Source organism: Scylla paramamosain, chromosome 24 (genome assembly GCF_035594125.1).
Source record: "Scylla paramamosain isolate STU-SP2022 chromosome 24, ASM3559412v1, whole genome shotgun sequence".
In the NCBI taxonomy this organism is placed as follows: domain Eukaryota; kingdom Metazoa; phylum Arthropoda; class Malacostraca; order Decapoda; family Portunidae; genus Scylla; species Scylla paramamosain.
The window spans coordinates 9,528,450-9,542,507 of NC_087174.1; the positions used below are offsets into that span (position 1 = coordinate 9,528,450).

At 51.3% G+C, this 14,058-nt stretch overlaps 1 protein-coding gene across 46 annotated transcripts in view; it reads right to left on the reverse strand.

Moving 5' to 3' along the window:
• The window catches only part of LOC135112709 (MAP7 domain-containing protein 2-like), a 101,703-nt gene that overhangs the window by 39,815 nt on the left and 47,830 nt on the right, over positions 1-14,058 (reverse strand). For 3 of the 46 annotated variants that reach the window (XM_064027424.1, XM_064027423.1, XM_064027454.1), the window contains exon 2: positions 7,946-8,455. The exons of the other annotated variants lie outside the window; for them this stretch is intronic. In XM_064027424.1, coding sequence (XP_063883494.1) covers positions 7,946-8,033 — 88 coding nt within the window. In that variant the 5' untranslated portion in view covers positions 8,034-8,455. The remainder of the gene's footprint in view (positions 1-7,945; positions 8,456-14,058) is intronic. 46 annotated transcript variants of the gene reach the window in all.

The window sequence follows — 14,058 nt, forward strand, 5'->3', positions numbered from 1 at the left end:
GAGGTGTGAAGGGAGAGGATGTAAGGAAAATGGAAGGAACGGAGGTGAGGGGAGTGGATGAGGGAGAGAGTGAGAGGGTACGAGTGGAAAGAGACATATACAGAAGAGGGGAAAAAAGGAGGAAAAAGGAGATGGAAGAAGAGAGGGAATGGAATGGAAGGGATGGGATGGGGAAGGGCGAGAGACCAGAATATGAGATGGGATGAGAGGGAAATGAGATGAAAGACAGGAATAAAAGACAAGACGAAAGGAGAAAGAGAAAAAGAAAGAAAGAGAAAGAATGAGACGAAAGGAGAGAGCGAAAGAAAAAAGTGGAATTTCAAAAAAAAAAAAAAAAAAAAAAAGTAAAAAAAAAATGGAAGGAAGAGATGAGACGAAATGGAGAGACATGAAACCTAAGAATACGAGGAAAAAGAGGAAAGAAAGAGGAAAAGAAGAAAAATAGAATAAAAAGAGGCATTAACATAGGACACTATTTCAAGCCGCGACATTTTAAAGATCAGATCATATGGCTGTGTGTGTGTGTGTGTGTGTGTGTGTGTGTGTGTGTGTGTGTGTGTGTGTGTGTGTGTGTGTGTGTGTGTGTGTGTGTTCATCCTTGCGTGTACCCACAGCCTCCCTTTGTCTGCCGCGGGAAACAATGCTTGATAATGATAATAATAATGGTAATGCTGAGGAGGAGGAGGAGGAGGAGGAGGAGGAGGAGGAGGAGGAGGAGGAGGAGGAGGAGGAGGAGGATAGTGCGAAGGAAAATGAAAACGATGACAAAAATAAAGAAAATGAGAAAACCATCGCCATCACTACCACATTCTCTCTCTCTCTCTCTCTCTCTCTCTCTCTCTCTCTCTCTCTCTCTCTCTCTCTCTCTCTCTCTCGAGGCGTAACAGCCTTACTACTCCATCTTCACGAATGATGCCCTGGAGGCTGAGAGAGAGAGAGAGAGAGAGAGAGAGAGAGAGAGAGAGAGAGAGAGAGAGAGAGAGAGAGAGAGAGAGAGAGAGAGAGAGAGAGAGAGAGAGAGAGAGAGAGAGAGAGAGAGAGAGATGGCGGAACAAAGCTGATTATTGACTGACAGGGAGACAGAAAGAGACAGAGGTAAAAACACAGGGTACACACACACACACACACACACACACACACACACACACACACACACACACACACACACACACACACACACACACACACACACACACACACGAATAAGAAAAAAGGGCACCCGCAGGCAGATGAGATAAAATGAGACGTAATGGAGAGAGAGAGAGAGAGAGAGAGAGAGAGAGAGAGAGAGAGAGAGAGAGAGAGAGAGAGAGAGAGAGAGAGAGAGAGAGAGAGAGAGAGAGAGAGAGAGAGAGAGAGAGAGAGAGAGAGAGAGAGAGAGAGAGAGAGAGAGAGAGAGAGAGAGAGAGAGAGAGAGAGAGAGAGAGAGAGAGAGAGAGAGAGAGAGAGAGAGAGAGAGAGAGAGAGAGAGAGAGAGAGAGAGAGAGAGAGAGAGAGCATGGTGGGGAAAATGGAAGGAAAGGAGGAAGGAATGAAGGGAAACTGGACCACACCGACTCTCCTGGAATGCTGGAAATATTCTCTCCGATAGTGTTACTGTGCTATGGAGGAGGAGGAGGAGGAGGAGGAGGAGGAGGAGGAGGAGGAGGAGGAGGAGGAGGAGGAGGAGGAGGAAGGGAGGAAATATAAAAAAAAGTAAGACAGGAAGGAGAGAAAAAAGGCAACGAGCAGTGTTATTGTGGGATGATGAAGGGAGAGAGAGAGAGAGAGAGAGAGAGAGAGAGAGAGAGAGAGAGAGAGAGAGAGAGAGAGAGAGAGAGAGAGAGAGAGAGAGAGAGAGAGAGAGAGAGAGAGAGAGAGAGAGAGAGAGAGAGAGAATGGTAGAAGTAAGTTTAGTCTTTATTGTGTTTAGTGTTTCTTCTTTTTTACCTCCTCCTCCTCCGCCTCCTCCTCCCCCTCCTTCTTCTTCTCCTCCTCTTCCTTCCTCTTCCTCCTCCTCTTCCTCTCCTCCTTCTCCCTCAAGACAATGCCACGGACCCACAGCTGGAGGGACAAAGAGACGCCGGCAGCACCCCTACTGTGTGTGTGTGTGTGTGTGTGTGTGTGTGTGTGTGTGTGTGTGTGTGTGTGTGTGTGTGTGTGTGTGTGTGTGTGTGTGTGTGTGTGTGTGTGTGTGTGTGTGTGTGTGTGTGTGTGTGTGTGTGTGTGTGTGTGTGTGTGTGTGTGAGTGTCAGTGTAACGTGGCACGAATACAATTTAATAGATTAACAACTGCACGCACGGTCACACACACACACACACACACACACACACACACACACACACACACACACACACACACACACACACACACACACACACACAGATAACCAAATGTTGATTAACCACATTTTAAAACATGTATGTAACAAGATTCTATTAATAGGCTGTTATTCTGTTATTTGATTTCACTGGTATGTATTAACGGCGAACACACACACACACACACACACACACACACACACACACACACACACACACACACACACACACACACACACACGAGTTATTTTCACCACGGCAGCAGTAGGAGCCAGCCCCTTTAAGCACGCCTCAGGTATTTTCAGACAAGGCTGAGGTGTGTGGCTCAGGTGAGGGGACGGCCAGGTGAGGAGGAGGAGGAGGAGGAGGAGGAGGAGGAGGAGGAGGAGGAGGAGGAGGAGGGAGATTCGCACGTTCAGAATATGAAACTTACTTTCCGGAACACGTGCCGAAAGAAATAATGCTTCTCTCTCTCTCTCTCTCTCTCTCTCTCTCTCTCTCTCTGTGTGTGTGTGTCTCTCTCTGGTGTCATCCGCAAACCAGTAATTCACACAAGCAAACGTTCCCCTTTTAAACACCAACCCAACACACACCCACACCTTTCCTGGTTAAACCGTTTTTTTTCGGGTGTGGCAAAAGTGCTTTTTTTTCTCTTTTTTATGCTATTGGTCAGCCTCTGGTGCACGTAAAACATAAGGTAACAAATATAGCGCGTCTACCACATTCACATGACACACCCCAGACCCAACCCAGCTAGCCACACCCTGCCAGCCACATCCGCCTAGCTAACAACACGAGGAAGTTACAAATTGCCAGCTTGTTATGAGTACAGCCACATCTAGTCCACGGTTACTCCAGTCCAGCCACTCCCAGTCACTCTGTTGTCCCTCCAGTCCAGTTACATACCAATCACTCTAATTTCCTTACTACAGTTATTTCGATTATTCTAGTCACATCCAGGCGTTCCACATTTCCCTCAGTCTAGTCACTCCACAGTTACTACATTCCACCCAGGTCCAGTCACCTCTAGTCACATCCAGTCACTCCGCAATCATTCCAGCCTCCTCAGTCCAGTCACTCTCCAGTTAGGCATTCACTCCAGTACAGCCACACACAGTTATCTCATAGTTACTTCGGTCCAGTCAGATTCAACCACCCTACAGTCTTTCCAGTCGAGCCACACCCAGTCTTCCAGTCCAGTCAGCAAGGTACTCTCATTCCTTCCTCTCACTCCCCTCTCCCCACGTTCTTGTAATCCTCTCTGCTGGTAATTCTTTACAACGAGCCTGCACCGACACCGCACTGGGAAGCTGAATGACTCTCTCTCTCTCTCTCTCTCTCTCTCTCTCTCTCTCTCTCTCTCTCTCTCTCTCTCTTCCGTAACTTCTTCCCCTTTTCCTCCCCCTTCGTCCTGCCCACAACCCAGAAAACAGAAACAAAATCGAGCCACGCGGTCTAAAATCTAATTAAAGTAATACACAACTTCAAAATTGGATTAAGTTTAGGAAAGGTTCTGTTTTATGAACTTTTTGAAATGTCAACATCTCAGCTTTTCTCTCTCTCTCTCTCTCTCTCTCTCTCTCTCTCTCTCTCTCTCTCTCTCTCTCTCTCTCTCTCTCTCTCTCTCTCTCTCTCTCTCTCAGGATATGTGGTTAGTGGAAGTGCACAGTGAGGTGTGCTGGATGGTGCAAAGAGAGTGAGAGAGTGAGTGACTGAGTAAGAGTAAGAGGATGTGTGAGAGGTGCTTGGCCCAGGCAAGGTTAAGTGAGGGTACTTGCAGGGTGGCTGGAGGAGATGGCTGAAGGGGAAAGCGAGAACGGGTGAAGAAGGTGTGTGATAGAGAGGAGGAAAGGAAAAAACAACAAACAAAAAAAAAAAAAAAAAATGCTTGCAGGCTGGAGAGAGCTGAGGCAGGCAGGCTGGCTCGCAGGCTGGAGGCTAAAGCCTAAGGCGGCTGCTGGTAGGTTGTCGGGTGCTCTTTAATGCCAAAGAGGCTGCCGCTGTGGCATCCAGACCGTAGCGGGCCTCTCCCTGCCTCCCAGGACCGGCTGTCACTCCCTACAAGTGACAGACTCACTCCCTCATTAGGCACAGGAAGTGGCTGTCAAGCTGTCGCCCGCCCTGGCCCGTCCCGCCCGCCCCGGCCTGCCCCGCCCTGCACGAAGCGGCTAATTGTCGCTGCTGGAATGTGGCTGGAATTGACCCACACATTCCTGGTCCGGATTTCTATGCGCTGCTGTTCTACTTTTGAATAAAACCTCGCAAATATGATAATAGTTCGCGGCACGCGGCTCTGGGGAGGGACTCCGGGCCTCAACACCTCAGCTTCTCCGCGCCTGACGGCTCGCACCGCCGTGATCGGGCCTCGAGAAATCCGCGAGACTTCATAGAAATAAAATGGTGTTCCAAATTAGCGAGCCGTGAAACGCAGCCTCCGATGTGGAGGGCCGCAGGCTCCCTCTTCTCCCCTCCGTCCTTTTGTCTCAAGCCGCCGCGCCCGCCGCCTTGGACCGCGGCGTGAGGCAGCGCTATTTGCCGGCGGTTTTAATGCTTCGTAATAAATTCGCGAGTTTCTTGACACCCCAATGATGTGCGAGGTGTTTTGGTAGGGGAGATGAGGCCGTTTGTCTGAGTGGTGAAGAGGGCGCCCTTACCGCGGCCAGGCAGACGCAGGCGGTGGAGGGGCGGGTCGGGACGGGGCGGAGCCGCTGCAGTAATTAGGCCAGGGCACAGGTGGGGAGGCGCATCCAGCACAACAAAAGTGTGGCTCCCGCTACACGATCACGTTACACCTGGCCACTGCCTCCCTCAACCTCACCTGCCGCTGCCTCCTTAGCGATGCCTCTTCCCTGCCCCTACACGGCGCCATCTCCCTGCCCCAGGGCCTCACAATTGTCCCTGACAACCTCCCAAAATACCACTCTTGCCCCGCCACGCACCCTGGTCCCCCTTGTCCTGCTGTCTTCCTCCATCTCGCCCTTCGCCACACGCCCATACTTGTCTCCTTCCCTCCATCCCACAACTCAAGCTGTTTCCCCTTCTTTCCTTCCTCTCCCTCCCTTCCTCTCCGCCCCTCCTATCCCAGTGAACCGCCAGACACGCCCTGCTGCCGCGGTGGGGTGGGCGTGGGCACCGGACGGCCGGCGCTTCCTCCCCTACGTCCCATCAGACTCTTCTCTAATCTCATCTACTTTCTGGTCTGTTTATCTCTCCTACTTTCCTCTACCGCCGAATTCTCTCTCTCTCTCTCTCTCTCTCTCTCTCTCTCTCTCTCTCTCTCTCTCTCTCTCTCTCTCTCTCTCTCTCTCTCTCTCTTCTCCCTCCAAGGCAATGTGGCTGCCTCGGCCCACTACATTTGACGACCAACACGCCCCACAATACTCTCTCTCTCTCTCTCTCTCTCTCTCTCTCTCTCTCTCTCTCTCTCTCTCTCTCTCTCTCTCCCGCAACACATTTTATTTGCTGCCACAACACACGCAAGGCCACGGCACTAACAGCCAGCGTCGCTCTCTCTCTCTCTCTCTCTCTCTCTCTCTCTCTCTCTCTCTCTCTCTCTCTCTCTCTCTCTCTCTCTTCCGCTATTACAGTTCAGCATTTTCAGGAACATCTCGGCCCTAAACTATTTCATTCCAGAGAGAGAGAGAGAGAGAGAGAGAGAGAGAGAGAGAGAGAGAGAGAGAGAGAGAGAGAGAGAGAGAGAGAGAGAGAGAGAGAGAGAGAGAGAGAGAGAGAGAATCATTAGGAGGCCCGACGCTAGGCTTCCGGCATCAGGTGTTCTTTCTCTAGGATACAAAAGCGGTCTGGTGGTGGTGGTGGTGGTGGTGGTGGTGGTGGTGGTGGTGGTGGTGGCGGCGGCGGTCTTCCAGGTTTTCCAGGTACTAATCCATCCCCACCATCAACCCCCAACATCTCCCCTCACTCCCCCACTCTCACCAACACACCTCTTTTCCCTTACCCAAGTCCCCATCTCTCTCTCTCTCTCTCTCTCTCTCTCTCTCTCTCTCTCTCTCTCTCTCTCTCTCTCTCTCTCTCTCTCTCTGAAAAAAACTCTGCAGCGATATTCAAGGGAGAGGGTTACGTGTGTGTATGTGTGTGTGTGTGTGTGTGTGTGTGTGTGTGTGTGTGTGTGTGTGTGTGTGTGTGTGTGTGTGTGTGTGTGTGTGTGTGTGTGTGTGTGTGTATACGAGGCCATGTCTGAGTCCTGTCGTGTTGAAGCGTGACTATCTGTTCCCCGCAGCTGAGGTAAGAGGGAGGGGAGAGGGAGAGGCAGGGATAGAAGAGAGAAGAGAGGAGGGAAGGGAGAGAAAGGTAGGTGGCAACATGGTATGAGAGAGAGAGAGAGAGAGAGAGAGAGAGAGAGAGAGAGAGAGAGAGAGAGAGAGAGAGAGAGAGAGAGAGAGAGAGAGAGAGAGAGAGAGAGAGAGAGAGAGAGAGAGAGAGAGAGAGAGAGAGCAAAAAAAAATTCTTAAACCCATCTTAACACAAGAAAAGAATAAAAAAAAAAAAACAAGACAAAAATAAAGACAAATACTCATACCTTAAGCAAATATGACTTACAAAATTAGGATAGCAATAGAAAAACACCCTAATCCCTCCAGCCTCTGCTACTGACACTACCATTAAGACATTAGGAGGAGGTAGCGCAGAGAGAGAGAGAGAGAGAGAGAGAGAGAGAGAGAGAGAGAGAGAGAGAGAGAGAGAGAGAGAGAGAGAGAGAGAGAGAGAGAGAGAGAGAGAGAGAGAGAGAGAGAGAGAGAGAGAGAGAGAGAGAATCTTACACTGGTTCTCGTGGTAAATTCCATCTCGCTCCTCCCCAAGGCGAACGCATTAGCCGTAGAGACAATAGGAAGAATCAAGCTGAAGGGAGTGCAGGAAACTAATGAAAAGGAGGGAGGGAAGCTGGAGGGAGGCTGAGGGAAGGCTGGAGGGACGAGGGTCAAGAAGAAGAGGAAACGTGGTGGTCAGTGGGAAGGAAGGAAGGAAAGAAGGGATAGAATACGGAGGAATGAAGAAAAAGAAAGAAAGCGACGGAGGGTTAGGGGATACGAGAGTAATTACGTGGATAAAAGGGAAGGGGAGAAGAAAGGGAGAAGAGGAGGAGGCGGGAAGGGTGCGAGTAAATTTATTTGTAGTGACGGATTCTGGTGTGATGAGCCAGATCAAGGAAAGAAGGGAAGAAAGAAAGGAAGGAAGAGGGGGAGAAGAAAATGAGTAGAATACGAGAAATAGGGAGAGACAGGAGGGAGGAAAGTGGAGAAATCTTGGCTTTCTCCTTCCTCCTTTGCCTAAGTTATTCGTTTAATGAAAAAAAAAAGTTGACAGCTCAATCAGTTCACGACGACTTGGACTGAGCTGTAGGAGGGGCGGGAGGAGGGAAGGGAAGAGGAAAGGGAGGAAGGGAAGACGGGAGGGAGATAAGATTGTGTGTCCCCCTATGGCTGTAGAGACTCTAGAGGATAGATGGAGGGAAATAAGAGGGTTGTCTGCCTACGCTCAAAGCTGGAGAGGCCTGAAGGGCGGGAGGGCGACGAGGTGGTGGAGCTGTCACGTTTGGGAAAATGTGGACGAGGGGGAGTGAGGAGGAGTACTGGAGGTATTGTGGTGAGAGGGGAGGGGGAGGGGGGGAGGGGGAGGGAATACTCACGGGTCTTAGAGTGCAGCAGGTCCTGGAATGCCTGGATGCCCTCGATGACGGAGCGCTTCAGGGTCTCCCGACACAGCTCGCTAAACATGGTCCTGCTACCGCGCGCGACACCCACATGGTCCGCGCACCCCACCACGCCCACCGCCGCCGCCGCCGCCGCCGCCGCCGTCGCCACCACCACCTCGACCACCGTCCCAGCCCACGCCGCCGCCGCAGGTCCTGAGGCACCGTGGGCTGGCCGCCTCACCACTCGCCGGCATGGGGGAGGCGCGGCATGGCAGGCGGCAGACACTCACACACTCACACTCACGCCCGAGTCACCTCAAGCTTCATCCGGCGAGGTTTCATCTTTTTCCTCACATAGTGTCATAAAATAAGCGTCACCAGGTTAATGGCTCCGCCGCACCAGGGGCCTCGCGCTCACACCGAGCCTACCCCGCCGCCGCCGCCGCCACGAGGAGACATGACCCGCGAAGCCGCAGTCAAGGCACAATTTTCCGCGTCCCTAACCTGGAGGAGGACGGAAAGCGTCGGACGCGTGGGTCAGCAAGGACGTGTGTCCGTACACGCAAAGAACAGCAGCAACAGCAGCAGCAGCAGCAGCAACAGCGGGCAGTGACGGCTAGCGAACATAAATTTAGGTTCATGTCACTCTGGACTTCGGTCAACACGAAACCCGCGTCAACACCATGTTGTGAGGCGGCGGTGAGGCTTTCCTGCGGCCTTGAAAACAACGTGAGGCAGGAAGGGAGGACGGAAGGCAACGATGGAGAGAAAGAGGGAATAAGAACACTCAACAGCGAAAGGGGAAGAGGAGAAGTGCCACAAAAGAGGAAGCGAGGAAAACAACATCTGGGTCGCAAGCGTACAGCAGCTGCCGCCCACAGTGCCAGCGACCCGCACTGCGCACCGACCATCCACCTGCCCATCACCATGACTACATCACGTGTGTGTGTGTGTGTGTGTGTGTGTGTGTGTGTGTGTGTGTGTGTGTGTGTGTGTGTGTGTGTGTGTGTGTGTGTGTGTGTAGGCGAAGGAAATAAGAAAGACGGGTCAAGGTGGGGGCCTGAGGGAGGAGGAGCGCAGACAAGCCACGGAGGGAGAAGGGGACGGATGAGAGGAGAGACGGATAAGAGGGACGGCAGATGTGTGGGCGAGAGAGGGAGGGAGGGAGGGAGGGAGGGAGGGAGGGAGGGAGGGATGGAGGGAGAGGAGAGCGCCATCCGGTCACCAAGCAGAAACTCCAAGTCATTAACATTTTCCAGACTTCATAAGATGCAAAACTACACACACACACACACACACACACACACACACACACACACACACACACACACACACACACACACACACACACACACACAAACAAGTCCAGAAGAATAAGAAGAAAGTTCAAACCGAAGAAAAAGGCGTAACAAACCAGCGCTATATTTACATAATTACACCAACCTTCCTTTCAGAGGCGTGGGATCTAACTCGAAAAATCTACGGATTCGCCCACTCACGTTTCACTATATGTCCCGGATAAGAGGAGAGCTGAGTGGAGCGGCACTGAAGAGGAGGAGGAGGAGGAGGAGGAGGAGGAGGAGGAGGAGGAGGAGGAGGAGGAGGAGGAGGAGGAGGAGGAGGAGGAGGAGGAGGAGGAGGAGGAGGAGGAGGAGTCTTATAATGAAGAGATAGCGAAACGTGGAGGAAGGGAGAGAGGGAGGGAGTGAAAAGTGATATGGAAGGGAGGGGAAGGAAAGGGCGAGATAGCGTGGAGTGGGTGAGGGTGATGTATTGAGAACGTTGTTATGGTAACGGTGAGAGATGGCGGCACAATGAGGGGAAAGGAGGGGAGCTCTGGATAAGTAAACGTTGCAAATGTAAGGGAAAAAACAAGTAATACGCAACAGGACCTGGATGGAAGGTGAAAGTAGAAAAGGAGAGGAAAGGAGGGAAATTAGAAGGGTAAGGGGAAGGGGAAGAAGAAGGAGAAAGAGGACAGCAGTGTGCCAAGAGGGTAAAGGAAGGAATCGTACGAGTCTACGGGGACCCAGCCTAGGTTGTTAGAGGAAGGAAGGCAGAAAGAAAGAAAGAAAGAAAGAAAGAAAGAAAGAAAAGTCGGAGAAGCTCCCTGACAGCTGCCTTTTGGATAGAGTTTCATAGATAAGGTTAACTCCCTCTCCCTCTCTCTCTCTCTCTCTCTCTCTCTCTCTCTCTCTCTCTCTCTCTCTCTCTCTCTCTTTCCCTCTCTGGATGACCTTGGATAACCCTTAGAAATAAAACTCAGGTAAAATATAATCCTGTACATACCTGGCCGCATACCTGACTACCTGCATATATACACTTATACACACGTACATTCATACATATACATACATACATACACACGCGCACAGCATACTTGGAATTGCTGGGAAAACGTGGCCGCAGGATACAGCTGTGAAATGAGTGAAAGAGAGCGAGAAAAATGAGTGTGAGGACATGATTGCGTGAGCGAGCGAGGGAATAGCGAGTAAGTGTGAGTGTGAGTGTGCGAGTGAACGAGTTAGTGAGTGTAAATTAGTGAGAGCAGACAACCGTAGGGATGAAGTTAGCTGCTGCTGGGACTACATGAACACATAAACGCACGCACACACACGCACATGCACACGTCTATTACATTTAGCAAGCATTCCTGATTACATTTAAACTCTCTCTCTCTCTCTCTCTCTCTCTCTCTCTCTCTCTCTCTCTCTCTCTCTCTCTCTCTCTCTCTCTCTCTCTCTCTCTTAAACACAGCACGCCCCGAGGAAGCCGAGCGAAGTCCCCCAGCAAGTGTTCCAGTGAAAAAAAAAGTTCAAGTATTTTCTGAAACTTTGCAAACAATAAACTGGAGAACAGCAGTTACTGTTTGCAGGGGAAGGGGAGGGGATGGGAGGGGAAGGGAGGGGAGGGGTCATGACGAGATAGTAGTGATGGGAGGCCAAAACGAAGCTGATAACGGAGGCTTGGAAGCAGACAATGAGGAGGAGGAGGAGGAGGAGGAGGAGGAGGAGGAGGAGGAGGAGGAGGAGGAGGAGGAGGAGGAGGAGGAGGAGGAGGAGGAGGAGGAGGAGGAGGAGGAGGAGGAGGAGACGTGTTTATTACCCAAAGTACATCAAAACAGGTAACTTTTCCCTCATGAATTCAAATGATCCACTTCTTCCACCACGAAACTTGCTTAACCTTCCCTTCCTTTTCCTTCCCTTTTACCTCCACATTTCCTCCACGCACCTCCCATATATCCTCCTTTACCCTACCATACCCACACTCCTTCCATCTTAACACTCCCACACCACCACCACTACCACCATCACCAAAAACAACCTTACGTAAACAACCCCCATCCAAACAAGCTACTCCACCCCCCTTTACCCCTTTCCTTCTTTCAGGTGATCCACGTGGGGGGAGGGCGGAGAGGGGGGAGGCATTAAGGCGCCCTAGGGAACCATCCATCATTTCCGCCAGGCTGTAGCCGCACGCTTATTTTGCAGAGAAAGACACCCTCTGTTATATCACCCTGCCTCTCCCTCTCCCTATTCCTCCTGACGATGGTATGGTGCGTAGATGGGAGAGTGGATGCTGAGAGGGCGTAGATGGGAAGTGGATGCTGAGAGGGAGTGGATGGGGAAATGGATGCTGAGAATGCGTTGATGAAGCCATAAAGTAAGTGGCTACTGCGGGAGGCGCTGAAGGTGACGGCTACTAGGGAGATAAGGAGGAAGAAGAGGAGGAGGAGTGGAGGAGAAAGGGGAGGAGAGAAAAGGAAGTGCCTACCTCTATTAAGGAGACACTGCTCACTCTCTACAACGCTGGCCGATTCTCCCCCCCCCCTACTCAAAACCACTAGCAGTCTCCTCCTCCTCCTCCTCCTCCTCCTCTTCCGCCTCTGAAGTCCCCTCCCCATTTATTACCGCGCCAGACACCGCCATCCATTCCCCGTCACTTCTCTTGGGGACTAATTTTCAGATTCGGGTGAGAGAGTATCAGATAAAAATTCCTGAGATCGGGAAGGAGTTATGGCGGCGTGAGGATATGACGTGTGTGTGTGTGTGTGTGTGTGTGTGTGTGTGTGTGTGTGTGTGTGTGTGTGTGTGTGTGTGTGTGTGTGTGTGTGTGTGTGTGTGTGTGTGTGTGTGTGTGTGTGTGTGTTTACAAGGAGGAGTATTTGCTTAATATTATTAGTATTTGTGCGCACACACTTTCATGCGTGTGTGAGTACGTATGTGTATTTGCAAGGCATCAAGCTTAGTGGAAAGAGATGGGAAAAGGAGGGGAAGGGAGGGGAAGTACAGGAAGAGATGGGGAAGACGGGAGAACTGAGGGGAAGGGAAGGAGTGGGGAGAAGTACAGGAAGAGATGAGGAAGGCGGAAGAAGGGAATGGAAGGAAGGGGAAATACAGAAAGAACAGGGAAGGGAAGGGAAGGGAAGGGAAGGGAAGGGAAGGGAAGGAAAGGAGGCAGAGAATATAGTCTGAGGAGGCTTGAGGAAGGATGCTGGGATGAGGGGAGGAGGAGGGGTCAGTTTAAAGCCTGGGTACACCTGGGCGTGACGCGGACAGGTGAGACTCCCCCTACACAGTCCCTTTAAATCCTCCCCCGCTGCCCCCTCCCCCTTCCTCTCTCCCCTTCCCATCTCCCCTCTCCCGGCATGCAATACTAATGACCGGCAACACACCAACGGTCAGCTGAGCACATGGGAGAGGCGGGAGAGTGAGGGAGAGTGCGGGAGAGTACGGGAGAGGAGACAAGGCAACAGGCTGTGGAACGTTGGTGGGAAGGAGGGAGAAGAGGAAGAAAACGGGAGATAGTTGGGTAAAAGAGGAAGAGGAAACACGCATGGTAAAGAGGATGAAGAAGAAGGACAATGGAGGAAGGGGAGCGGAGGGAAGGAGGAAGGGAAAGGAAGGAGAGAAAGGAAGGGGAGAGTATACGGTAAGGATAATAGAAAATCCTTAGAGAAAACAAACACGGGGACGAGGAGGAATATCAGGTGAGAGAGAGAGAGAGAGAGAGAGAGAGAGAGAGAGAGAGAGAGAGAGAGAGAGAGAGAGAGAGAGAGAGAGAGAGAGAGAGAGAGAGAGAGAGAGAGAGAGAGAGAGAGAGAGAGAGAGAGAGAGAGAGAGAGAGAGAGTACCTATGATGATCTCCCTAACATCACCTTGTGTATTATTTCACCCTAAAACTCACTCTAAAACAAAGGTGACTGTTTATACTCCCTAGATTTCCCCAGGTACCCATTTATCGACCAGGAAGAGAGAGAGAGAGAGGGAGAGAGACCGAGAGAGAAAGAGAGAGAGCACAAGGATACGTCAACCAGGACTCAAACCCAAGTACAGCAGGTTCTTGGGTAAGGGAAGCGACCACTGAGCTACCGGAGGGGAGGTAATGAAGTGAGGGAGGGAAGAGAGGAAGAGAGGGACGGTGATGAAATTGTGGAGGAAGGGATTGAGTGGTAGTTAAGGAAGGGGAAGAAAATTGACGAAGGATGGAGAGAGTAATGGAGAGAGAGGGGGAGCAAGGCAACAGGCAGTTATAGAGAGAGAGAGAGAGAGAGAGAGAGAGAGAGAGAGAGAGAGAGAGAGAGAGAGAGAGAGAGAGAGAGAGAGAGAGAGAGAGAGAGAGAGAGAGAGAGAGAGAGAGAGAGAGAGAGAACCACGCTGATTACCTAGACGCTTCTTTTTTTATTCAATTACTCGTTAGTCTCCCTTTCCTCTTTCTTTCTCCTCTCCTCCTCAGCATCTTTTATTCATTTTACTCCTTTTCCTCTTTTCTCTCCACGTTCTCTCTCCTTCCTCCACCTCAACAATACTTCCCTACTTCCATCCACATCTACAGTACATCCTCCTCCACTTTCCCGTTCCCCTTCCCTCCACATTATTCCTCCCCATCACTTCCACATACTACTCCTCTTCCACATACAGTTTTCATCAGCTCCACGCCACACTTCCCTCCCCATCTACATACCCTCAATCCCTCCCCTCCACACCTGACGGTCACTCCAATCACCTCACTTCGTCTCTCCACAGGTCAGGTCGAGGGGCGTCACAGGGTCACCCACGGCACACAGCAGGAGAGAGTGTGAAGGGAATGGAAGTCCAGGCCCCGCT